General features: G+C 39.2%; 2 protein-coding genes across 2 annotated transcripts; both read right to left on the bottom strand.

Moving 5' to 3' along the window:
• Positions 1 to 419: 419 nt before the first annotated feature.
• LOC131839683 (patched domain-containing protein 3-like) lies at positions 420 to 1,146 on the bottom strand. Its single transcript, XM_059187448.1, is given in 1 exon segment — positions 420 to 1,146. A coding segment is annotated over 1 exon segment (564 nt). The 3' UTR covers positions 420 to 582.
• Positions 1,143 to 20,938, bottom strand: LOC131839682 (patched domain-containing protein 3). The gene is given in 7 exon segments (XM_059187447.1): positions 1,143 to 1,146; positions 1,357 to 1,522; positions 1,525 to 2,298; positions 5,179 to 5,324; positions 18,546 to 18,667; positions 19,630 to 20,747; positions 20,836 to 20,938. Coding segments are annotated over 7 exon segments (2,433 nt in total).
• Between the last annotated feature and the right edge of the window lie 4,993 nt (positions 20,939 to 25,931).

The raw sequence follows: 25,931 nt of genomic DNA, 5'->3' as shown, positions 1-25,931 counted from the left end.
TAAGCTTTGAGAAGATATCATAGGTGGATTTTTTTGTCATCTTGGAATAGATAAAGACTTCTTAGGATACAGAAAATATTGGTCACTAAAAAAAATGATAAATTGGATTTCAAAACTTTAAAAATTTCAGTTTATCAAAATATACTATTAAGAAAATGCATACAAAGCCCCAGACTGGGATAATAAATAATAAGTTGTACTTTTACATAATAATGATATAGGAAGTACAATGAAAATAATAATCCATTTATATTATAATAAAAAATTTGAATTCTAGGCATAAACTTCTAACAATGAAACAAAAGGAAAAAATAATTGGAAAGTCATACCTTATGCTTATTGTATAGACTATAATAAAGATGACAACACTTCCTAATTTAGTAAAGATATTTTAATGTAAGACTAATTTTTCTCAGGATATTTTGAATAACATATTTAAATGGGGTTTGCAAGCCAAGGAAACATGCCTTTCTTTTAAGTTTATTGACTATTTCTGATAGTGCATTTTTATCAGATTGGATTCTGGCAATCAGGAATTCTAAAATTGGTCTTTGATTTGTTAACGGATATTCAAACAAACCTTCAAAAAAAGGTTAAGAATACTGGAATAAAAATTAGGCCGTGAGCAGCCCCAAATACCATAACAAGAAACATAATCTTTAAAAATGTCCTGAAGATGTATGCTTTAGCTGCAGATAAAACACACACCCCTATTACTGTTGAAAGTGCACTTTGTAACACTGGATAGCCTAGCAGATACAATGCCTCAATTCATTTTTGGTTTACCGAGGGCTTAGAACTGGAAACAAATGCATAAGAAATGTGTGCAGAAAAATCGAAAGAAAACCCTATACAAATGACAAGATTAATCATGGATATGGAATCAAGATTGACATTCCAGAATGCCATGAAACCCGTTACTCCCACAATCACAGAAGCAATAGCAAAAGTCACCCACAAGGAACACAGTGGGTGAGGAATTAACAATAAGGAAACAATGAACATAGCGGTTGATGCAACAATGACATTTCGAACAGTATTTTCTAATATTGCAGTATACTGATCAAAATATATGAATGCCTGGTTATACACCATTAGGGGAATTTCGCACTTTTCAGCTTTGCTTCGTAACTGGGATAACATCATCTTCTTATTTTTTTTTTTTTTTTTTTTTTTAAAGATTTTATTTATTTATTTGACAGAGAGAAATCACAGTAGACAGAGAGGCAGGCAGAGAGAGAGGAAGCAGGCTCCCTGCTGAGCAGAGAGCCCGATGCGGGACTCGATCCCAGGACCCTGAGATCATGACCCGAGCCGAAGGCAGCGGCTTAACCACTGAGCCACCCAGGCGCCCACATCATCTTCTTATTGATTGAAGAAGAAACACCCACGGTCTGAATGAAGCCCCGGGAAGAAATGATTTCATGTGATGATGAAATGTTAATATCATACATAAAAAGTGGAAAATGTGTTAAAAAATTGGGCAAATTATTCATAAAAGTATCCTTATCATTTACATCTTGCTCTTTTCCGTATATTGCACATACTCTCGTAACCAAAACTCTGTAAGACTTTTATCTACATGGTCACTGTTTTCCAAATCTGACAGACATATTTCCAGTTTTGGCCTAACACCTTCATCCCAGTAGTTAAGAGTTTCTGTAACAATAACCATAACTCTGGGACCATAATCTGAAAAATATTCTTCTTCTACATTAAAATATGGTGTGATGTAGGAATCGTCACTTGCCAAATTTCGAAGGTCTAAACCTTCCTGCACTTGGAAACACCCATAGATGCTACTTATGATGTACAAAATGTATAAAAGCACTACAAAAAATTTGGACTCAGTTCTTGTCAGAATAGGGCCAAAATAGTCCCGAAAGAACACATTCATTGGATGAACATCAGTTTCTTCTTCTTCCGGGAGAGAATCACATGGAAGACAGCAGGATCTTTTTAATGAGGAGCATTTTTGGTCAGGAGTTTCTGGCTTTTTCAACCAGTGTAGACAGACTCTTTCTCTTTTACCATCCAGGTCCAGAAAGGCCCCAAAACAGGTGATGTTATAGAAATAACAAAAGAGCAGGGTTGTTCCTGTATAGATGCAAAAGTACTGTACGGACCTGAAAGAGGTCATAATCCCTGTATAGAAGGCCAGGACGTTGGTGATGGTGGTAATTGTAATCGACACTGCCACTTTGGAATAGACACTGGACAGACGCTGTTTTATGTTATCCATGAGGCTGGTCTTCTGCCAGGCAGAAATCATTATGAACATATCATCAACCCCGACACCTGTTTAAAAAAAAAAAGCCATCTCCATACATATTAATATCCATTAAAAATTAAATATGTAAACTCAAACCATCTTCTTTGTCCATCTCTTAAGTTCTGATTTATCTCGCCCAATCTGTGCTTTGACACTGTGTTCTCTGTTGCCTCCTTTGGTTGCCTCTGAAGCCACACCAGAATTCAGCCCTTCCTCTGTAACAACTCTGGGCTTTGTACGTCCTCCTGTTATTTGTACATAGCATGGGATAGACCGGATACTCTGTTCCTAGTCTTCGTGCAGGGCGTTTTAAAGATGAGTCAGGAAACCTGTTGTGGATGTTAGCTGAAACAGGATTAGCAATGTTATCTTTGATTCCACTGGATTATCTGAGAGACCATTTTCCCTCATAAACCATTTTACACAAATGTACAGACACATTGAGCCAACATTCTGTTGCTTAAAATATAAGCTGGACTTATCTGGTCTACAGTTAGCATCTAAGTATCAATGTGCTAGGATTTGAGAGGCACCGCATAGTATACACACACACACACACACACCACACACACACACACACACACACACACACACACCGTTTTTCTCCTAGCCTTTTTGATACCCAGAATGTTACCACTTAAACTTACTTTCCCAGGTTAAGGCATTATTATTAAAATGCAAATACTCTTGAGATCAAACATGTGCACCAAAGTAAATCTCAAGAATCCCTTGCATAGGGGTGCCTGGGTGGCTCACTGGGTTAAAGCCTCTGCCTTCAGCGTAGGTCATGATCCCAGGGTCCTGAGATCGAGACCTGCATTGGGCTGTCTTCCCAGCAGGGAGCCTGCTTCCCTTCCTGTCTCTCTCTGCCTGCCTCTCTGCCTACTTGAGATCTCTGTCAAATAAATAAATAAAATCTTTAAAAAAAAAAAAAAGAATCCCTTGCATATTAATATCTACTAGGTAATCCTTTTCCATAAGGATGTTTCATGATGGGTTTGGAATAGAGAGGACAGAACATTTGAGGATTTTGAAATCACCACTGAAAACTTGGAAAGGAGGACTAGAAAGAAGAAAGGGTATAGAGTGAGGACTGCAAGAGCATTTGCAGATAAGTTTCACCTGCCTCAAGCTTTTTGCTAGAGTTGAAACTACTTTCACCAATGTATATTGATACAAACTCAATAAAATAAACAAGGAAATACACAAGGTGGAATAAAATGCTGATCTCCACTTCAATTTGGGGGTATCTTCTCCATGGGAGGGTACTAGGAATTGCAACTTTGCCTCTAACCAGATGTTCTCTGGGTATGATCAAGCAGGCAGAAGGATCTAAATTAACATAAGGCTACACAGAATGTCACAAATGCATCCTGACATCGCATGGCTAGCGGCCTTGAGGATTTCAGTTGTATGCAGCTGGACAAAAGGGAAGAATCAGAAGTACTAAGGACCAAGAATGAACTCATTGATATTTACGAGGTATTTAAAAACTATTTTTATTCTTTTTAAAAGATTTTATTTATTTATTTGACAGAGAGAGATCACAAGTAGGCAGAGAGAGAGGGGGAAGCAGGATCCCTTCTGAGCAGAGAGCCCAATGCGGGACTCGAGCCCAGAACCCTGAGATCATGACTGGAGTTGGAAGGCAGAGGCTTAACCCACTGAGCCACCCTGGCGCCCTAAAAACTAGTTTTATTATTTATAGAACCTTATTCAGCAATTGTCCTCACACACTTCTTGAGTTGCTTAAATCACACACACACAGAGCCATTCACCCTCCTGTGAATACACAAACTTTACAATCCTGGTTTACATGAAATCAATTACATACACCTTAACCTTGTTATTAATGGCTGTGGGGGGTTGATGAGTGACTAAGTATGGCTGTGTACCAGGAAGCAATGCCCTGACATCCAGCATACAGCTCATCCACTCTCTCCCCTAGGAAACCAAATACTACCTCTTCCAAGCTCCTTACTTTCTCAAATAGAAACACCTTTGTTTTCTCATGCTTATTATAAAATAAATTCTGAAAGTACAGGAAAATATGGAGAAAAAATTTAAACAGCTATAATTCCACTCTTCATTTTTACTTATATACATCTGGAATTTGCTCTATGCAAATACACCAATACAACTATATCTTTCTATTTTGAACACCCTATTTCATAACAAGCATTTTTCTGGTAGTGGTTATATATCTTATGTCTACCTTATATATCGTATAAATCTACCTCTTTCTAAGGACTGAATATGATTCACAATTTTAATATGCTACATTTGTGTTGCCCAATCCCATGTGATAGGGAATTAAATGGTTTTCAAAACCTTCCTGTTCTAAATATTGCCAAAGTGAACATGCTTTCACTTGTTCAATTATTAGGACAAATTCCTAGGAAGTAGAATCAGTAAGTCAAAGACATTCCCTGTTTAATTTTTAAGCCTTTTGATTTGCAAAACTGGACTAAAAAAAGGGTGTACCAGGTTACAGTTTCCTGTAGCAGGATGAGTGTTCATTTCCAAACAACCTTCCTTCAATCTTGCCGATATTCATTAATCCAATATGAAAACAAGGTGTCTCATTTTTGTTTTAATTTGTATCCCCTGGTTAATTGAGAGGTCAAATTTAATTTTCTTATTATTTCCAGTAATTCATATTTTGGTTTTGGGTGTGACCCATCTGTTCATGTCCCTTGTCTGTGTTTTTCCATTTGGGGTGCTAGATTTTCTCCCTCTAAAGACACACCATTCAATTTTATTTTCTTTTTTCCTGTCACCTCATTTTTGGATCTATAGAACCACCCAAATATAATTATTTTGCTTAATCTAACCTAAACTCCCTCCCTTATCTACCCCACACCCCCACATATACAACATGAAGCCTCATGTTTTGTTTTACTCACCCAGAATAAGAAATGGTGAATTTGCAACTATGATCACAAATGGCACCCCCATGTACAACATCAGGCCAAAGCCGCTCACCACTGCCAAGGCAGCAGAAATCACCCCAAAGGCTGTGGTCCACATTTTGTTAGGTACGCAGTCACACCTGTAAGTTTGGAAGGAAAAATCATGGGATTTGTGGTGGTAGGTTCTATACTGAAATTCCATCAGTTTGTAACATTTTTGACTTGGACACCTATTCAGAAGGCTCTTGGGCAATAATTCCCATGCTAGTCTAGTGGAGACCTTTAATTCCCAGGCACTATCCCAGACCAAGTGGGGAAAAAGGAGAGAGGGAACAGAAAAGCTATCTGAGCTTTTACAAAACTTTCTAGGTGATTCTTCTGCAGCTAAGCAAGCAACTACTCCACTGATTGGTAGTTGAGAACCACAGAGTTATACTAAAACACTCCTGATGGTTAATTCCACTCTGCTCTTCAAAGGGTATAAATGGACTACAACAGCAAAGGGAGGGTAAGTCTTAGCAAATTAAGTATCATATCCAGTGCTCTTTTCACCCAACCCTCGACTCCAGCTCACTGTAGATGCAAGCCTAAATAGCTCATGTATTTCAGAGCCAGTTCAATATATATTTTGGTTAGCAAAATGTAGAAAGACTCCTCCTAAGACGTTTTCAGGATTTTCATCTACTGCTGAAGTGGGCTCTAGAAAAGTTGCTACTAATTGCAAAAGAATTGGAAATGTAGTCCATTTAGAATAACAGCCTGGGCCTATTTCCTAGAAGTGGGCATATATAGACAGCATTTTAAAGTATGGGTTCTTTTTTTTTTTTTTTGGATCTTTTTTTTTTTTTACTTTTAATTTTTTATTTTTTATAAACATATATTTTTATCCCCAGGGGTACAGGTCTGTGAATCATCAGGTTTACACACTTCACAGCACTCACCAAAGCACATACCCTCCCCAATGTCCATAATCCCACCCCCTTCTCCCAACCCCCCTCCCCCCAGCAACCCTCAGTTTGTTTTGTGAGATTAAGAGTCACTTATGGTTTGTCTCCCTCCCAATATTTGAATCTCCCTGATGGCTAGTGATGATGAACATTTTTTTTATGTGTCTGATAGCCATTTGTATGTCCTCATTGGAGAAGCGTCTGTTCATATATTCTGCCCTTTTTTTTAAAAATATGATTGTCTGTTTTTTGTGTGTTGAGTTTGAGGAGTTCTTCATAGATCCTGGATAGTAACCTTTTGTCTGTACTGTCATTTGCAAATATCTTCTCCCATCCCGTGGGGTTGCCTCTTTGTTTTGTTAACTGTTTCCTTTGAGATACCAACTTACACCAGTTAGAGTGGCCAAAATTAGCAAGACAGGAAACCTGTGTTGGAGAGGTTGTGGAGAAAGGGGAACCCTCTTACACTGTTGGTGGGAATGCAAGTTGGTGCAGCCACTTTGGAAAACAGTGTGGAGATTCCTCAAGAAATTAAAAATAGAGCTTCCCTATGACCCTGCAATTGCAATACTGGGTATTTACCCCAAAGATACAGATGTAGTAAAAAGAAGGGCCATCTATACCCCAATGTTTATAGCAGCAATGGCCACGGTCGCCAAACTGTGCAAAGAACCAAAATGCCCTTCCACAGACGAATGGATAAGGAAGATGTGGTCCATATACACTATGGAGTATTATGCCTCCATCAGAAGGGATGAATACCCAATTTTTGTAGCAACATGACGGGACTGGAAGAGATTATGTTGAGTGAAAGTCAAGTAGAGAGAGTCAATTATCATATGTTTTCACTTATTTGTGGAGCATAACAAATAACATGGAGGACAAGGGGAGATGGAGAGGAGAAGGGAGTTGAGGGAAATTGGAAGGGGAGGTGAACCATGAGAGACTATGGACTCTGAAAAACAATCTGAGGGTTTTGAAGGGGCGGGGGGTGGGAGGTTGGGGGAACCAGGTGGTGGGTATTAGAGAGGGCACGGATTGTATGGAGCACTGGGTGTGGTGCAAAACCAATGAATACTGTTAACGCTGAAAAGAAATAAAAAATTTAAAAAAGTATGGGTTCAGTACTTTACCTACCCAACAGCCACAACGTTATACTTTTTTAAAAAGATTATTTATTTATTTGTCAGAGAGGGAGGGGGGAGTACAAGCAGGGGGAGTGGCAGGCAGAGGGAGAAGCAGGCTCCCTGCTGAGCAGGGAACCTGATACGGAACTTGATCCCAAGACCCTGGGATCATGACCTGAGCCAAAGGCAGATGCTTAACCAACTGAGTTAGCCAGGTACCCACCACATTACATTTTAAAATTTATATTTCACTTGTTTGTTAACTGCTTCAAAACAAATGACTGATACTCATCTCTGGATGTTTTTAGTAGGAGAGACAAACTAAGTTTGGATTGAAACCTAAGAGTAAACTATGGAAATGGAAGCACTGATTCTAATACAGTAACAACATGACTAAAGACCTTTTACTGTTGTAACAGTAAAATAGCTAAACTTTCTTATTATGAAAAAAATATTTTGCACCATGGTTGTAACTCACTTTCTGTCAATCCACCAGTTCTAGAAGTTAAATTGAGGGCCCTAAATCAACCACACAGACAAAATTTCAGAGCAAAAATAAGTTGCTTTGTTAGACTAAAATTTGACTATAATGAATACTTTCTTAAAACAATACTGGTTTATCTATGAAAAACCTGCAGCGAATATCATTCTCAATGGAGAAAAACTGAGAGCTTTTCTGCTAAGGTCAGGAACATGGCAGGGGCTGTCCACTACCACCACTGCTATTCAACATAGTACTAGAAGTCCTAGCCTCAGCAATCAGACAACAAGAAGAAATTAAAGGCATCCAAATCAGCAAAGAAGAAGTCAAACTATCCCTCTTTGCAGATGATATGATACTTTATGTGGAAAACCCAAAAGACTCCACTCCAAATCTGCTAGAACTTGTATAGGAATTCAGTAAAGTGTCAGGATATAAAATCAATGCACAGAAATCAGTTGCATTTCTATACACCAACAACAAGACAGAATAAAGAGAAATTAAGGAGTCAATCTCATTTACAATTGCACCCCAAACCATAAGATACCTGGGAATAAACCTAACCAAAGAGGCAAAGAATCTACACTCGGAAAACTATAAAATACTCATGAAAGAAATTGAGGAAGGCACAAAGAAATGGAAAAATGTTTCATGCTCATGGATTGGAAGAACAAATATTGTGAAAATGTCTGAAGCAATTGACACATTTAATGCAATCCCTATTGGGGAATGTTGAAAAAGAAAGCCAAAGTTGGTGGCATCACAATTCCAAACTTCAAGCTCTATTACAAAGCTGTCATCATCAAGACAGTATGGTACTGGCACAAAAACAGACACATAATCAATAGAACAGAATAGAGAGCCCAGAAATGGACCCTCAACTCTATGGTCAACTAATCTTCAACAAAGCAGGAAAGGATGTCCAATGGAAAAAATGGTGCTCCCAAGAAATGGTGTTGGGAAAACTGGACAGCCACATGCATAAAAATGAAATTGGACCATTTCCTTACACCACACACAAAAACAGGTTCAAAATGGATGAAGGGCCTCAATGTGAGGCAGGAATCTGTCAAAATCATTGAGGAGAACAGAGGCAGCAACCTCTTTGACCTCAGCCACAGCAAATTCTTCTTGGAAACATCCCCAAAGGCAAGGGGAACAAGGGCAAAAATGAACTATTGGGACTTCATCAAGATCAAAAGCTTTTGCACAGCAAAGGAAACAGTCAACAAAACCAAAAGACAACTGACAGAATGGGAGATATTTGCAAATGACATATCAGATAAAGGGGTAGTATCTAAAGTCTAAAAAGAACTTATCAAACTCAACACCCAAAGAACAAATAATCCAATCAAGAAATGGGCAGAAGACATGAACAGACATTTCTGCAAAGACATCCAGATGACCAACAGACACATGAAAAAGTGCTCCACATCACTCGACGTCAGGGAAATACAAATCAAAACCACAATGAGATACCATCTCACACCAGTCAGAATGGTTAAAATTAACAAGTCAGGAAATGACAGATGCTGGCGAGGATGTGGAGAAAGGGGAACCCTCCTACACTGTTGGTGAGAATGCAAGCTGGTGCAACCACTCTGGAAAACAGCATGGAGGTTCCTCAAAAATTTGAAAATAGAGCTACCCTATGACCCAGCAATTGTTCTGCTGGGTATTTACCCTAAAGATACAAATGTAGTGATCCAAAGGGGCACGTGCACCTCAATGTTTATAGCAGTAATATCCACAATACCCAAACTATGGAAAGAAACTAGATGTCCATCAACAGATGAATGGATCAAGAAGATGTGGTATATATACACAATGGAATACTATGCAGCCATCAAAAGAAATGAAATCTTGCCATTTGTAACAATGTGGATGGAACTAGAGGGTATTAGGCTGAGTGAAATAAGTCAATCGGAGAAAGACAATGATCATATGATCTCCCTGACATGAGGAAGTTGAGAGGCAATGTGGGGGGTTTGGGGGGTAGGAAAAGAATAAATGAAAGAAGATGGGATCAGGAGGGAGACAAACCGTAAGAGACTCTTAATCTCACAAAACAAACTGAGAGTTGTCAGGGGTAAGATGGGTAGGGAGAGGGTGGTTGTGTTATGGACACCGGGGAGGGTGTGTGCTATGGTGAGTGCTGTGAACTGTGTAAACCTGTCGATTCACAGACCTGTACCCCTGGGGCTAATAATACATTATATGTTAATAAAAAAAAATAAAATAAAACAATACTGGCTTATGGCAGTTTAAAAGAAGAAGGTAACGAAGATGAACTCTGAAATCAGAAAGATTAAGGAGGATAAAAGTTACATATGACACATTTATTTCCATTCCCTCTTTCAAGTTTCTGGATTTTTTGGTATAAATTTTCCAGAGGATGGGAGGTATGATTTTACTTTGACTAATTACTGAGCTGACTTTCTCTCATTGACCTTTATTTTATTTTTATCATTTTTTAAAAACATTTTATTTATTTATTTATTTGACAGACAGAGATCACAAGCAGGCAGAGAGGCAGGCAGAGAGAAAGGAGGAAGCAGGCTTCCCACTGAGCAGAAAGCCCGATGTGGGGCTTGATCCCAGGATCCTGAGATCATGGCCCTAGCCGAAGGCAGAGGCTTTAACCCACTGAGCCACCCAGGCACCCCTCAATGACCTTTATTTTAATGTTCAGTAGACCACGGAGGAAAAAATTTGAAAGTGAACACTGTAGGAGTTTGGTGAATACATTTGCAGATATTCCAGTGTCCTAGATGGATTTGGTTTTAAGCAGTTTATCAGAATGATCTAGCAGAGTCTTAGAACTTTGGATTTCCTGGAACCTAGCTCTGCAGATTCTGATACAATAAGTTTGTAGGGAAGCTGCAGAGTCTGAATATCTAAATCTTTCCTCATATGATTCCAGTGCTCAGGCCAATTTGGGCATCACTGACAGCAAGATGGCCCATCCTCTGAATTTCTAATTCACTTAGCAGACAAGGGCTAAACTAGAAATTATTGTCCTTAGAAAACAATCTGTATGTTTGGTGAGAGATCCTTATCTTCCTTGAAAGGTAATCATGTCTCTTATGAGTAAACAATAATTTCCAGTGTATTTGAGAAGGGAAAGATTTTCCCCAGATTGTTTCAGAAACTGATTGAATATTTGGGGTAAGTTTTGACATTTCCAAAATGTTAGACAAGTTTGAAATAGTCTAGAAGCTCAACATACCACTACTATACTGTAGAATGAGGTTCAGATTAGAGCATAAATTTGGAAAAGTCTTACTATTGTTCTTATCACTCCACTGTAAGACAATGAATATTGAACCCTAAAATGTGTTTGAACAAGGCTTCTGTGTGAGGCAAATGCAGGTATGCAAGGAGTAGCCTTCCTGTGTAAGGATCTGAGACAAGCAGGACAGGCAATGTTTTAGGGACTGTCTAGGAGGCCCCACCCAGAACACAGAGAAGAGATTCTCTATGATAACAGAGAGAGGAGTGAGAGGTGCTAAGAAACTTGGAAACACTCTCACAGGAGAATGGGTTTTATTTTTGATACCAGAAAAGGCATGAATTGAACCATCATGGCAACATCTTTACCTTAAGTATTTTCCTGCTCCTTTTCCTCTTCTCCTTGGGCATGCTCCAACCAGAAGCCAACTTAGCAAGATGAGAAGTAGGAAGAAAAGTGCTACAAGAGGACTGGTGAGTCCCTTTTTTCCCCATTAAGGACTGTCCCAGGCAGCACACTCTGGCTAAGAGTGCTGGCAGCGTGGGGGTGGGGGGGAACCTTAGCTTCAAATCTAGTTATCTTTGCTTATTTTTTTTTAATTACATGATTTTGTTTTGTTTGTTACATGGACATGGACATTTTAATTCAGACTAGAGGATTTTGTCTTACCTAAGATGATCACAAAACTCACAGGGCCTGCCTGAGTTTTCATGGGGCAGAGGAAGAACTGCTCTACCTACAAAACTTAAAGAGAACAAAGGGAGATAAAAATAAAGTTGTATATTTATATCTCATGAGTCCTTCGTGTTCAGTGTGTTGGTTACAAACACATAAATTCTTCAAAGACACATAAATATAAATCATTTTCTAATTGCCTTTGGTACAGGATTTATTTTCTGTATTACTGTCCATAGTCATTTAAGTCAGATAAGCAAGAATTGATATAAACGTCTATCTTCAGAACCAACTATCTAGTAGACAAGTTTTATCAAACCAGTTGTTGGTACCTTGTAGATTCCACACGAGTTTAAGATTTTTTTTTTAACTCTACTGACTTGAAAAAGACAGAATTTTGTCTTTCCCTCCCCACATTCTGCCTCCTCCCTCAATGGCTCCCTCCCTCCCTCCTACGCCTCCTCTTTAGTATTTTGGTTTGTTCCTTTTCTAGGGCATTGTGGTCTTTCTTTGCAGAATAACAAAGCTGTGAGGTAGTTTACCGACTCAAAGAGGTACCCATTGTAGTTATTTGACTCCCTTTGTCTACTGGGGCCTCATTTTCCTCTACCTTAAAATCTAGAGGTTGAATTATATCATTTGTTCCCAAATCAACCTACAAATGAGAATCAAGTAGACAAGCTTTTGAAATACAGATTTTTAAACTGAACCCCCAGAATAGGGGGGTTCAATAGGGCAAGGCCTCAGAATACATGGACTTAAGAGTTGTCTCTGTGACTCTGCTGTGAGAATCACTGGAATGATATAATCTGTAGTGTTCTTTCTACACCTAAATTCTTTTATTTGTCGATATTTTTCACATTTTAGCTTTCTGATCACAAGAGACTAAATTAACCCTAAGGCCTAGATAACAATTTTTAAGTGCTTAACAAGATAAAGCCGACATCAGAACAATGAAGATATCTAAGTCAATTAAATTAAAGATTATTTTTATATGGTTAAAAGTACTAGTTCAAACTTAGAAATAGGACTTGTTGTTTAGTTCTATCAGCATATCTGCCTCCAAATGGTCATAATTGGCAAATATGTAAGGTAAAAAAAAATACACCAAATCAAACAAAACTGGCCACAATTTCTTTTTCTTTTCTTTTTTTTTTAAAGATTTATTTATGTATTTGTTAGAGAGAGAGGGAGGGAGCACAAGCAGGGGGAGTGGCAGGCAGAGGGCGAGGGAGAAGCAGGCTCCCTGCCTAGCATGTGGGACTCAATCCCAGGATGCTGGGATCATAACCTGAGCTGAAGGCAGATATTTAGCTGACTGAGCCACCCAAGTGTCCCTAACCACAATTTCTGTATTTCTTTTTACTATTCTATGTGATTGCACACTATTGCTAATGGGGAAAAAGTTTAAAAAATGAGAGTTTAGTGTTAGACGTCAACAAAACCTGGAGTAGGTATTTCGCAAGTCTCATGACTCCACCCAACTCCCAGAAATATAGAAAAACAAGCATATATTTTCAGAATTCTGTAAACTCTGGAAAATAGTCAAATGCTTACAACAAGTAAACAAATGTTGAATAAAAGGTGGGGAAGTACTTCAAAATTGCTGAAAAATTTTATAGTTATTTTACATGCCATGTCTCTCTCCCTCTCCAGTGTAGTAGAAGTCTTAAAGTGGCAGTGACCATAAAGTGACAGATGTATTAAAGTGGCCACAGCCTCAAGGAGGCAATAGCATTAAGGCAACAGCAGTCTTAAAGCATTAACAGCTGTGTTACCAGTATGGAACCAATTCTAAGCTTTTACCTAGGGCTGATCCCCAGGCACAGTGTAAGCCTTGCTAAGTGTTGAAGGAGGGTCCAGGCATAGAACCATGTTGCAAAAATTGGGAGAGCTCCTGGCATCCAGAGAAATCTATGTCAAGACACTAGCTAAATGAAAGCTAAGTTACAGAAACTTCAGTGGGAACAAAAACAATAATTACAGTCTTTACAATAATAGTTTGGGAAAATCACTAAGAAAATGGACTACTACAGTCTTAAATAAACACATTAAAAAACAACAGAGAACTCTAGGAAATCTGATTTGAAGTTAAGTTTGTACCAGTTTAATGTAGATTGTTTTAAATTGAGAATTATAAATCTCCATGGTAACCCTAAAGAAAATCTCACAAAGTCACTGCCAAAGGGAATGACAAGAAAATCAAACAGCTCACTAGAAAAATAAAAACTAAACATTCAAGATGCATAAATGGATGAAATGAGGGGGAAAAAAGCTGTAAGATATATAGAATACAAATAGCAAAATAGCAGAAGTCCTTCCTTCTCAGCAGTTATTTTATTTTTTTTAAGATTTTATTTATTTATTTAACAAAGAGAGATCACAAGCAGGCAGAGAGGCAGGCAGAGAGAGCAAGGGAAGCAGGCTCCTGCTGAGCAGAGAGCCCAATACAGGGCTCGATCCCAGGACCTGAGCTGAAGGCAGAGGCTTTAACCCAATGAGCCACCCAGGCGCCCCTCAGCAGTTATTTTAAAATGTAAATGGATTAAACTCTCCAGTCAAAACGTAGAGATTGAAAGAATGGATAAAATAGCATGATTCAACTATATGCTGTCTACAAGAGACTCTAGATTTGAAGACATAAACAAATTGAAAGTTAAAGGATGAATAAAGATATTCCATATGAGTAGTAACCAAAGGACAGCAGGGGTGGATATACTGATATAAGACAAAACAAACTTTATTTTAAAAATAGTTAACAGAGACAAAGAAGGACATTATATATTGATAAAAAGGCCAATTCATCAAGAGGATTTAAAAACTACAAACAGACATGCACCACCAATAGAGACCGAAAATACATGAAGCAAATATTGACAGACTTGCAGAGAGAAATAGGTAGCTCTACAATAATAGCTGGAGAATTCAATATACCACTTTCAATAATGGATAAAACATCCAGGCAGATACTCTATAATGAAACATAAGAAATGGACAACTCTATAAATCAGTTAGACTTACAGAGATACATAGAACACTCAACCCAATGATATCAGAAAATACATTATTCTCAAGCACACATGAAATATTCTCTGGAATAGATCATATGTTTGGTTACAAAACAAGTCTGAAAATGTAAAAATATTGAAATTATACAAAGTACCTTTTCAACTAACAATGTAGTGATGCTCCAAATCACTAATAGAGGGAAAGCTGAATAATTCAAAATATATGGAAATTAACTCTCTATTTAATAACTAATGGGCCAAAGAACAAATCACATGGGAAATTAGAAAATACTTAGCAACAAATGAAAACAAATACACGGCATACCAGAACTTACTGGATGTAGTGCTCACAGATAAATTTATACTACATTAGAAAAAGACAAAGATCTTAAATCACTTTATGGTATTAGACATCTTGTAGAAACAGAAACAAAACAAAATCCAAAGCTAACAGAAGTAAGGAAGGAAATGAAAGATTAGAATAGAAAAAAATAAAACTAAGTATAGAAAAAAAAAAAAAAGGAGAACCAACGAAAGTAAAATTTGGCTATTTAAAAAAAAATCAGCAAATTGACAAACCTTTATCTAGAGTGACAAAGAAAAAAGAAGATCCAAATAACTAAATCAGATATGAAAGTGAAGATATTACTACTGCTTATAGAAAAAATAGAAAGGATTATTTTAAAAATACTATAAACAACTTACACCAACAAATTAGGTAACCTAGATGAAATGCACAAATTCCTAGAACCACGAACAAATGACATAAACTGACTCACGATGAAACAGAAAATCTCAACAGACATGTAACAAGTAAAAAGATTGAATTAATAATCAAAAACCTTCCAAAAAAGAAAAGTCCAACACCAGATCATTGTACTGGTGAATTTTACTAAACATGTAAGGAAGAATTAACACCAATTATTCTCAAATCCTTCCAAAAGGTTGAAAAAGGAACACTAATACTAATGCAAGATAAAGACTACAAGAAGAAAACTACAGATCAATATCTTTTATGAATATGGATCCTTAATAAAATTCTAGTAAACCCAATTCAATAGCACATTAAAAGGATTATACATCATGACCAAGTGGGATTTATCCCAGGAATGCAAGAGAGGTTCAACATGGGAAAATCAATCAATGTAATATACCACACTAATAGGACAAAGGATTAAAACTATGTGATCATCTCAACAGATGCAGAATAGGCATTTGACAAGACCTAATACCCATTTACAATAAAAATACTCAAAAACCAAGGAATGGAAATGAACTTCCTCAAAATGATAGGTGCATTTATGAAAACCGCATAGCTAAATTATACTCAATAGTGAAAGACTGAAAGATTTCCCTCTAAATCCTGGAACACGATAAAGATGCCCATTTTCACCAATGACACTCAACACTGAAATAGAAGTGCTATCCAGAGCAATAAGAAAGAGCAATAAAAGGAACTCAAATTGGAAGTGAAGAATGTAACTATTCCTTTTTACAGATTACATGATTCTATACACAAAAAATTTCAAATAATCCACAATAAAATTAATAGAGTTAATAAACAAATTAAGCAAAGCTGCAAGATACAAGATCAATACACAAAAATCAGTTGTGTTTCCATTTATGTGCAATGAACAATCCAAAAAATGACATGAAGAAAGCAATTGCATTTACATAGAGTCTAAAAGAATAAAATACTTAGAAATAAACTTAACCAAGGAAATGAAAGACTAAAAATTACAAAAAATTGGCAAAAGAAAATAATAATGGAAAGACATCCTTAGTTCATGGGGAGGAAGAGAGTATTGTTCAAATGTCAATCTCACCTAAAGCAACCTATAGATTCAGCATACTCTTTATTACAAAATGCCAATGGCCTTTTTCTTTTCTTGAGAGATGGAAAAGTCAACCTTCAAATTCATATGGAATTGCAAGAATCCCTGGATATCCAAAATAATCATGAAAAAGAAGAAAAGAATTGGAGGACTGAGACTTCAAGACTTCAAAATTCACAACAAAGCTACAGCAATTAAAGCAGTGTGGTGCTGGCATATCAACAGACATGTAGGCTAATGGAATAGAATTGAGAGTCCACAGAAATAAACCCATATATCTACAGCCAATTGATTTTTGACAAGGATGCCAAATCCAGTCAACTGGGAAAGAACAATCTCTTCATCACATGGTACTTGGACAACTAGGTTTCCATATGTACAAGAATGAAGTTAGACCTCTACTCACACCATATACAAAAATGAACTAAAAACCAATCAACAACTTAAATATAAGAACTAAAACCATAGAAAGTTTTCAATTCTTAGAAGGAAACAGGGCAAAGGTGCATGACCTTGGACTTGTCAACAGATTCCTAGACGTAACACCAAAAGCATAAGTAGCAAAAGAAAAATGGTAAAAGATAAATTGGATTTCTTCAAAATTAAAAGCTTTTGTGCATTAAAGACATTATCGAGAAAGTGAAGAGACCGTATGACAGAATGGGAGGAAATATTCATAAATCATATATCTTTTCTTGAGAAAGAAAGAGAGAACGAGCAAGCAAGAACATGAGCAGGGGAGAGGGGCAGAGAAAGAGAGAGATTGAAAATCTTAAGTGGGCTCCACTCCCAGCACCGAGCCCGACTCAGGGCTTGATCTCACAACCCTGAGATCATGACCTAAGCTGAAACCAAGAGCTGGATGTTCAACCAACTGAGCCACCCAGATGTCTCTACAAATCTGATAAAGGTTTAACACCCAGAATACATAACGTACTCATTAACAACAGGACTCAACAACAAAAAGACAAACAACCCAATGGAAAAAAATGGGCAAAGGACTTGCATAGATATCTCTCCAAAGAAGACAGGCAAATGGCCAATAAGCACATGAAGATACTTAACATCATTCATAATTAGGGAAATGTAAATTAAACCACACTTTGCTACTACTAAGATAGCTGTCATCAATGTTGGTGAGGATGTGTGGAAATTAGAACCCTTACACACTGCTGGTAGGATGTAAAATGGGGTAGCCTCTGTGGCAAGTGGTTTGGCACTTCTTGGAAGAGCTAAACACAGAATTACATAACTCACCAATTCAACTCCTAGGAATATATTGAAAACAGCAGCTCAGACAAATATTTGTATACCCGTGTTCACTGCAACATTATTTACAAAAGCCAAAAGGTGGAAACATTCCAAGTGCCCAACAATAGACAAGTGAATAAACACCACTGTTTATATATGATGAAACATTAGTCAGGGAAAGGAATAGTGTTTTGATACATGCTACATAATAGTTGACCCTTGAAAACGTTATGGTAAGTGAAATAAACCGGTCACAAAAGAACAAATATTGTATGATTTCACTTAAATGAAATCTCTAGAATAGGCAAGTTCATAGAAATAGAAAGTTGATAAAGATTAACTGGGGGGGGGGGCAGGGGAAGGTTGTATGTGGGTAGCTTAGTCAGTTAAGCATCTGCCTTTGGCTCAGGTCATGATCCCAGGGTCCTGGGATCGCCCTGCGTGGGGCTCCTTGTTTGAGGGGGAAGCCTGCTTCTCCCTCTCTTACTCCCCCTGCTTGTGTTCCCTCTCTTGCTGTCTCTGTCAAATAAATAAATAAAATCTTAAAAAAAAAAAGTTAATAGGGATTGGGGTGTGGGGAGGCCATGGGGGGTTACAGGCTGAGACTTACATAAATTGTTTGGAGTGATGAAAAATGTTTAGAACCAGATAGTTGTGATGGTTGTACAACAGTGTGAATCTAATTAATACCACTAAATTGCACACTGAAAAATGATTGAAATGACATATTTTATATCTTTTATATGTATTTCACCACACACAAATATTTTTTAAAAGAGTTAAACAACTAATAAAACTGCTTTACCTGTAGCATGATATGATTGCGAATAATATGATTAGAAGGTATGCCAAGTGAAACAAAGGGATCACTGTCATAGAAGTGGCTTGAAATTCCAGTTGTCTGGAAAGTGATGTAAAGTAGACCACCTGCCACAGAAAATATACCCAAGTAAATAACTTTTCATTCCAATATTTGTGTGTAAGTGACAAAAACTACTGAAACACTACAGCTTATTCATTGAAACGATATGTTAAAATTTGTGGACTATGACTTTAGAATAAAGAAGACAACATAGATTTGCTTCTTCCCACAAATCTATGGCATGGTTTCCAAAGTCTCTTGCAAAAAAGCAAAGTTTAAAACTTCTGAATATACAAAATCTGAGTTCTATATAAGACCATGAAGTCATTAATAGCCACAGGAAAGTGTCGCTTTTTCTAAATTTCATTACGTTTTTGACTTTTACAATTTTAAGTGCATTGATATTTCAGAAAGACCTGGCATTCAAAGCCTTTTTCCACTAGCTGTCTCACTTTACCAGGCTTATTCACAAGTATTAAAGGGCTTGCTGGCCCAACATTACAGAATTGTAAGCATGTGCCTGGCACTGTGCTAGAATTTACTCAGAAAATGCTAAGCTAGTTCTTTTTTCATAAACACTATGAACTTCTGTTTGAAGGGGTTTTTGTTGTTGTTATGTTTTTTGGGTTGCTTGGGTTTTTTGTTTTGTTTTGTTTTTAATTTCAGTGAACTCCAAACAAGTTTTAGGGAGCTCCCCCAAACAGCAAAGACTTTAACTAAAAGTAGGAATTTCAAAGTCATTTGACTAGGAAACCTGATGATCAATGTCTGTATGGAACTGACCTACCTTGAGGATGTAGAATTTGTGTTTTCCACCAACACTGCTAAGGATTTAAGATTTGTAGCATCCTTTGATGTGTGAGATTAAGGACATTGGTTTAAGTACCGAATAGAGTAGAGCACTCCCAGCTTCGAGGCAAGGACTCCATCAAATAATTGGGGAGTGCTACTGCTACGATCCTTGGGGAAAGTTTCCTATTCCTCCCACCTTCTCCTGGCCTCCCTCTAAAGCCCAGCCACCAGGTACCTGGATCTTCTTCAAGGCCAGACTCTTTTCGATGTTGCTAAATTGGTTCAGGAAATGGATCAGCCACATCTTGCTATGCTCGTTGACCTCGCCATCCTCAGTCTTTAGGAAGTACAGCAGCCGCATGGCCTTGGCCCTCACGAGTAACTGGTTCTTTCCCATCCTCTTGCCTAAAAACGTTCCTCCAATGGTCCCGGCCAGGTAGATGGGCTGGCCTGTTGGGTTGAAGATTGGGAAGGTGACGTTTCCCAGGTCGAGGTTTTTGTTCCTCTGCCAGACAGCCAGGAGCGGGTTGGAGGGAACGCAGAAATCCTCGTTCTTAGCACACACCTGATCGTAGCGGGTCTGGGTTCCGTTTTCCTTGGTCACATACAGATCCTGTATCGCAGCGTCCAGTTTACTAATTTCTTCCAGGATTTCTTGTTCCAGCATGGAGGTGGTGTTGGAGACCGCCAGAATGCAAGCGAAATTGACTTCAGTGCTCTTCCTGGAGATGGAGAAGTGGTAAGAGTCGTTGGCGGTGAAATGTCCCTGCACAAAGCGCCGCTCAGCCTTGGCCGGGCTCCCGATGGGGGTGTACTGCTCCTCCAGGTTTTCCTCTTTATCCTTGGGTAAGTAAATCAAGCCGGTGCCCAGAATGGCCGTCAGCGCAATGGGCGCCAGCAGGAAGATCCAGGGGTGCGAGCCCACCACCCACCCCAGCTTTCCGAAGGCGCGGGAGAGAGGCGCCTCCAGGCAGTCGGTGTGGCAGTGGGGTCTCTCAGACGGCTGATTTTCCGACCGTGACCTTGAGCGTGACCATGACACCGGCGGGCCTGAAGGCCCCCTCGCGGACCTCCCCAAGGGACTGCGTGCGCTGCCCCAAAGCCAGGTTAAGCTTGGGTTCCAGTCCATGACTTGACTGCAAGGGCCGCTCTGACTCGGGCTTGGAGGCGTGCAGCGGCTGTGCCCGCGGGCGCGCCCCCCGCTCCGACGGCCTCCCGGAGTCCCGCCCGGGCTGGGCCTGGGCTTTCGGCCTAGTCTCCGGCTGCGGCCGCCGTGGCGGCTCCGGCTCCGGCTCCGGCTCCGGCTTCTGGGCTGCGGACTGGGGCCCGGCCTCTGGCGCAACCTTGGAGGGACTGAGGCTCATTTCCGGGAAGGCGAGGCGACGTTCTCACTCGGGGCGGCAGGTGAGACGGCAGCCACCGGACGGAGCGCCCATCTCACCGCACCCGACGGTTTCCAGAAGTTCCAAGGGAGTCTGTTTGAGCTCCGGCTGCTCGCGCCCCGACCCTGCAGGCTTCGGGGCGGAGCACGTGTCCGGACCCATGGCCCGACGAGCCCCAAATCTGCGTGTGGCGAGCCCGTGCCCTCCGGAGTCGAGTTAATACAGAAGCACTTCTTAAAGGTAAGATGCTGCCTGTTGTGCAAGACTTACATTGGGGGGGGGGGGGGGCTTACACACACACACACACACACACACACACACACATGTTCTAGCCTTTCTGGGATCATCCAGTAACACAGTTCTTGGGTAAGGGGAGCCTGCTACACTGAATGCATTGTTTTTATCAAACCGAACATAAACATTCTCCTCGTAAAAAGTTAGAAGGCAACATGTAGAATGAAACGTGAGTGTTTATCTTTGGTCTGTTCCACAGTTCCCAGGATGGAGGGACCCCTGTGTTCATGTCATCATTTTCATGAAAGTCCTCACCCACCTTTTGACGTGCAGGTGACTAGAAGGCAGGCGGGTGGCGAGCGGGTCCTACAATCAGGAAAATTGCTCGTCATGCTTTCCGTGGTTGGCGGTCACTTAGCATTGATTGTGGTTGTGTTTTTATGTGCGGAGATACCGCGTTTTAACGAAATCTCAAGATTCTAAGAATATCAAGTCCAAGACTTTGAGGAAGATATCTTTAACAATATTTTAAAGGAGAAAGAAATAGGAGGTATTAAGTTGGCTTTCCGGAAAGTCATGGTTTAAGAGTGACCTTAATAACCACAAGGTGGCACCCGTTTTCTGTTCTAAAAGTTACATTAAATGGGAGGTGGATTCCTCTTCTTCGTCGGCTTGTTGCAAGTCCTAGTTATAGCTATATCTTGAGTTTGTCATTGGTGCGGTATAAATCTAATGTATCACATTTAAAAAATGGGGGGTGGGGGCGCCTGGGTGGCTCAGTGAGTTAAGCCACTGCCTTTGGCGCAGGTCATGCCTGGGATCGAGCCCAGCATCGGGCTCTTTGCTGGGCAGGGAGCCTGCTTCCTCCCTTTCTCTCTGCCTGCCTCTCTGCCTACTTGTGATCTTGTCTGTCAAATAAATAAATAAAATAAAATTTAAAAAAGGGGGGGGGGGAACTGATTTGGGAATTCCATTTGTTAAACCATATCTATATTATGGAGAGAATGGCTCAGCTCTTATCCTAAACATTTAGGATGAAATATTAGAGGGAGGGTGTTCACAAGTGCTCTGTAATGTGTAAAACTAGGATCTTTTACTGCCCATCTTTATGGTATTTCTTTAGCACAATATCGGCGTGGTTTTTTTTTTTTTTTCATTCTCAAAACATAACCCCTAAACTTCTACAATTGCTCTTAAATCAGCCACCATAAGGCACTAAATTCTATAGAAAAATATGTTCTTCAATTTGATTTTATTGAGTTTCTTCATTCTAGTTTATTAATTCTAAATTATTTAATTTTACTAATCTATATATGTAGATTACTAATGTTTGTGTGGGTTTAGAAGGTCAAAAAAAATCACTAATAGTTATTCCCCACCATATTCTGTATCATTCTATAAAAGGAATTTGACATTTTTAAAATGAGCTCATCTGCTATATTTGAGTTGTGAAAGCTTTTCATATTGATTTTGGCGCTCTCGACTATATCCAGAACAGCCAGAACATGGCCTAGAAGTCACATGTCTTTAGTGACAAGTCTCTTAAGTTGCTTCCTTTCAATTCACACAATACTCTGGCCTTTAATCTGAGAATGGTGTCTACTTTGTCAGGATTGGATTCTCCATACTTTGTGAAATGCCTTCTGGATGAGAAGGAGGTGGGTATTGAGAACTCAAGAATACAGTTTAGGACTTAAAATTTTATCTAGTCTACTTCTTATCCATCTTCAGTCTGGGTAAAATTAAACAGGCAAAGCATTACCTTTTCTTTATCTCTTATTGCTATGTGGATTCCATTTCCTTCTCTTCCCCAGTCCTTTCAAGCAGCCCCCATGTCCCATTTTTTTCTCTTTCCTCCATTTCTCCTTTTGTAAGTCTCATTCTCTCAGGTTAGCCAAACTGAGTTTGGTATAAATAAAGGGCAGTTGCCCATTATATTTATTTTTTATTTAAAAATTTTTTTTGCCCATTACTATGCATAAGATGCTTCTCTTTTAACTGTGTATTTTAGTTACTGGTTAATCTGTTTCCCACACTTGAGTATGAGCTCCTCAGAGACAAGGAGGACATCTTGTTTTTGTTGTTCAGAGGACACTCCAATGTTAGTCATAACTTAGGCGCTACTGCTTATCTTTCCACAGCTCTAGAAATTATAAAATTCAAATATGGCAGAAATAATAATGGCCGAAATGTATTCTGTAGATCCTGTAGATCTGCTCAGATGCCTGTGTTCTGAAACACCAGGTATCATTTTGCGACTTTTCACCTGCCCTATCTTAAGCCTTTTACCTTTTCCTTTGCTCCTTGTTGAAATTAAAACAGTATAGCTTTCCTCCTAACTCATATAATAATCTATCACAGAGTGTTATGAAGTCACTCAGTTTTCCTTTTTCTAGATTGAAATCTAAAGGTTTAATAAATTGATTGGCCATTGAGAAGAGGCTGTAAAACTGAGAGATGAATAGTTAAGAAAGAAACTGAAAAAGGACAGCAGCAAGAACTGATCATGAATGTATTGTTGGGGAAGAAAAAAATGTGTGTGTGTGTGTGTGTGTGTGTGTGTGTGTGAAAGAGAGAGAGAAGGAACAGAAGAAGATGGAGAGAGAATCCCAGGTACGCTCTATGCCTAGTGTGGAGCCTGACTTGGGGCTCCATCTCACAACCCTGAGATCATGACCTGAGCCAAAATCAAGAGAAGACACTTAACTGGCTGAGTTACCCAGGTGCCCCAAGAAACACATGGTTAAAATGCATGTACACAATAGTAGAGTGGTAGGCTTTTATACTAATGGTCTCCAATGAATCATGGCTCCCAGTATTTATGACTTTTTGTGGTTCCCTCCCACATTGGCCGTGTGACTTACTTGGTCCCATGGGACATCAGCAACCGTGACACAAACAGAAGGTTGATTAGTACTTATGCATTTGGGACTTGCCTTCTTGGAAGCAAGAGAACTCAGGTCTTTATGGACTTGGGGTTCACAATGCTGATGGTAAAACTTTCTGAAGTAGTTACTTTATCATTGAACTTCATTAAATTCCTTTTTATATAATAAGGTGAATCTCTTATTTTCTTCAGTATAGTGATGCCCAAAAACATGGCTCAGTAAATAGAAGAAGACAAGCTGGAGAATGCTTGAGAGAAAGAAAAATAGAGATTTCCATAAAGAAATTGCTAGAATTTGGGAGAACAAATTAGACAGAACACTTAAGTAGAGATCTTGAAGGTCACATTCAACATACAGAAAGGAAAACACAGCAACAATAACCAGACTTGACAGGGGACTTTAAAGGGGCAGGGAATAATTAAAAATTAATAGGTTAGAGAGAGTGACTAGAGTCTTAAAAAATGTAACAGAGAAAACCAGACTAATGCCCCCAGAGGGAGGACAAATCCAGGAGATAACAGTAATTGCAAGTGCCCTTGGAGATTTTCCCTTGAAGAGCAGGGGAGCTAGTCAGAGTGGTTACAAAAAGTCTGAACAGACTTTTAAGTCTAGAACAAGGACAATTAAATTAGACCCTTTCACATATTATTAAGTCAGTCTCGAAGTGATAAAGTTATTTAGGTAAAGATTTTTGTATCTCCTGGGTCCTTAGGGACCAAGAATTTCTTGAGTTAAATCTTCTCCGAAGAGAAACACAGGAAAGAGGAGAAGTACTACAAGGAACTAGGAGGGACCAAATTGATTGACCTGGGCCCGATGGCTACTGAGAGAGTATGAATTTTTCCAATGGAGGCAACGGTGGGCAAGATTCGGTAAACAGTGGGTGGTTTTGATCATTCAGTAACTCCTTGGCTTTATATTTCTGTCCTGTGGGAACCTTCCTAAAACAAAAATAGAAGACTATGTTATCAAAGCAATGTCTGAGCCCTAAACCAAGGAGAAATAATGAAGGGAGAACACTCAGTCCCACCAAACAGGGCTGCTGATAAGAAAAGGGATCACTGTGAGGGGCAGGATAAGATTTGTAAAATTAAGGGAACCTTCTTAAAAGAGTAGGGGAAATGTAGCCTGGAAGAACGTGGTCATAGATCTCTACCACAGTGAACAATGGGAGAAAGGGAAGATCTGCATCCCATTGAAGTCAAGTAACTTCTTTTTTTTTTAATATTTTATTTATTTATTTGACAGAGATCACAAGTAGGCAGGCAGGCAGAGAGAGAGAGAGGGAAGCAGGCTCCCCACCGAGCAGAGAGCCCAATGCGGGGCTCCATCCCAGGACCCTGAGATCATGACCTGAGCCAAAGGCAGAGGCTTAACCCACTGAGCCACCCAGGCGCCCTGAAGTCAAGTAACTTCTTAAGACTACAGAAAATCCAAAAGCTGATTAAGGTTAGTTTTTTGGAGGAGAGAACATGGCAGAAGTATTGAACCTCATTATAGGCCCCAAGGGGCATAGACTTCAGGAGCATGAAGAACAGATTCTTTCTGTTCAGGAATCTGCTGAGAATGACTCTACAGCTGAAATGGATGTGGGGACCCCAGGGGAAAGTGACCCTAAGACACAAGTTCTAGGGCCCACATAAATTCTGCTCAAACAGGACTAGACAGAATACATACTCAATCCAAGAGTATGTAGTCTACACGGGCAGTGGAAATGAAGCTGTTTGGGATACTTTTCAAGGAATTCTGGCATCCTAGTTAAAAGTATGGACTTTGAGGCTGATATGCTTGGGTCCACTGCCCAGCTCAACCTTACTATCTGTGTGATTTGGGGCAAGTTACTTAACCTCTCTCTTTCACATTTTCCATTTGTCAAATGGAGAAGATAATACCTCGCTATCGGGGTTCTTAGGATTAAATTATTTAAGACATGTGAAATTATTTAAAACACATGAAATTCAATAAGGGCTAATTGTTAGAAATATTTTCATCATTGAATGGGACTTCTTATTTGTTTTAGTTTTATACCTTTG

The sequence above is a fragment of the Mustela lutreola genome, chromosome 8 (assembly GCF_030435805.1).
Source record: "Mustela lutreola isolate mMusLut2 chromosome 8, mMusLut2.pri, whole genome shotgun sequence".
NCBI lineage: Eukaryota > Metazoa > Chordata > Mammalia > Carnivora > Mustelidae > Mustela > Mustela lutreola.
The sequence above is the reverse complement of the archived record's forward strand: the minus strand, read 5'-3'. Positions and strand labels throughout refer to the sequence as shown.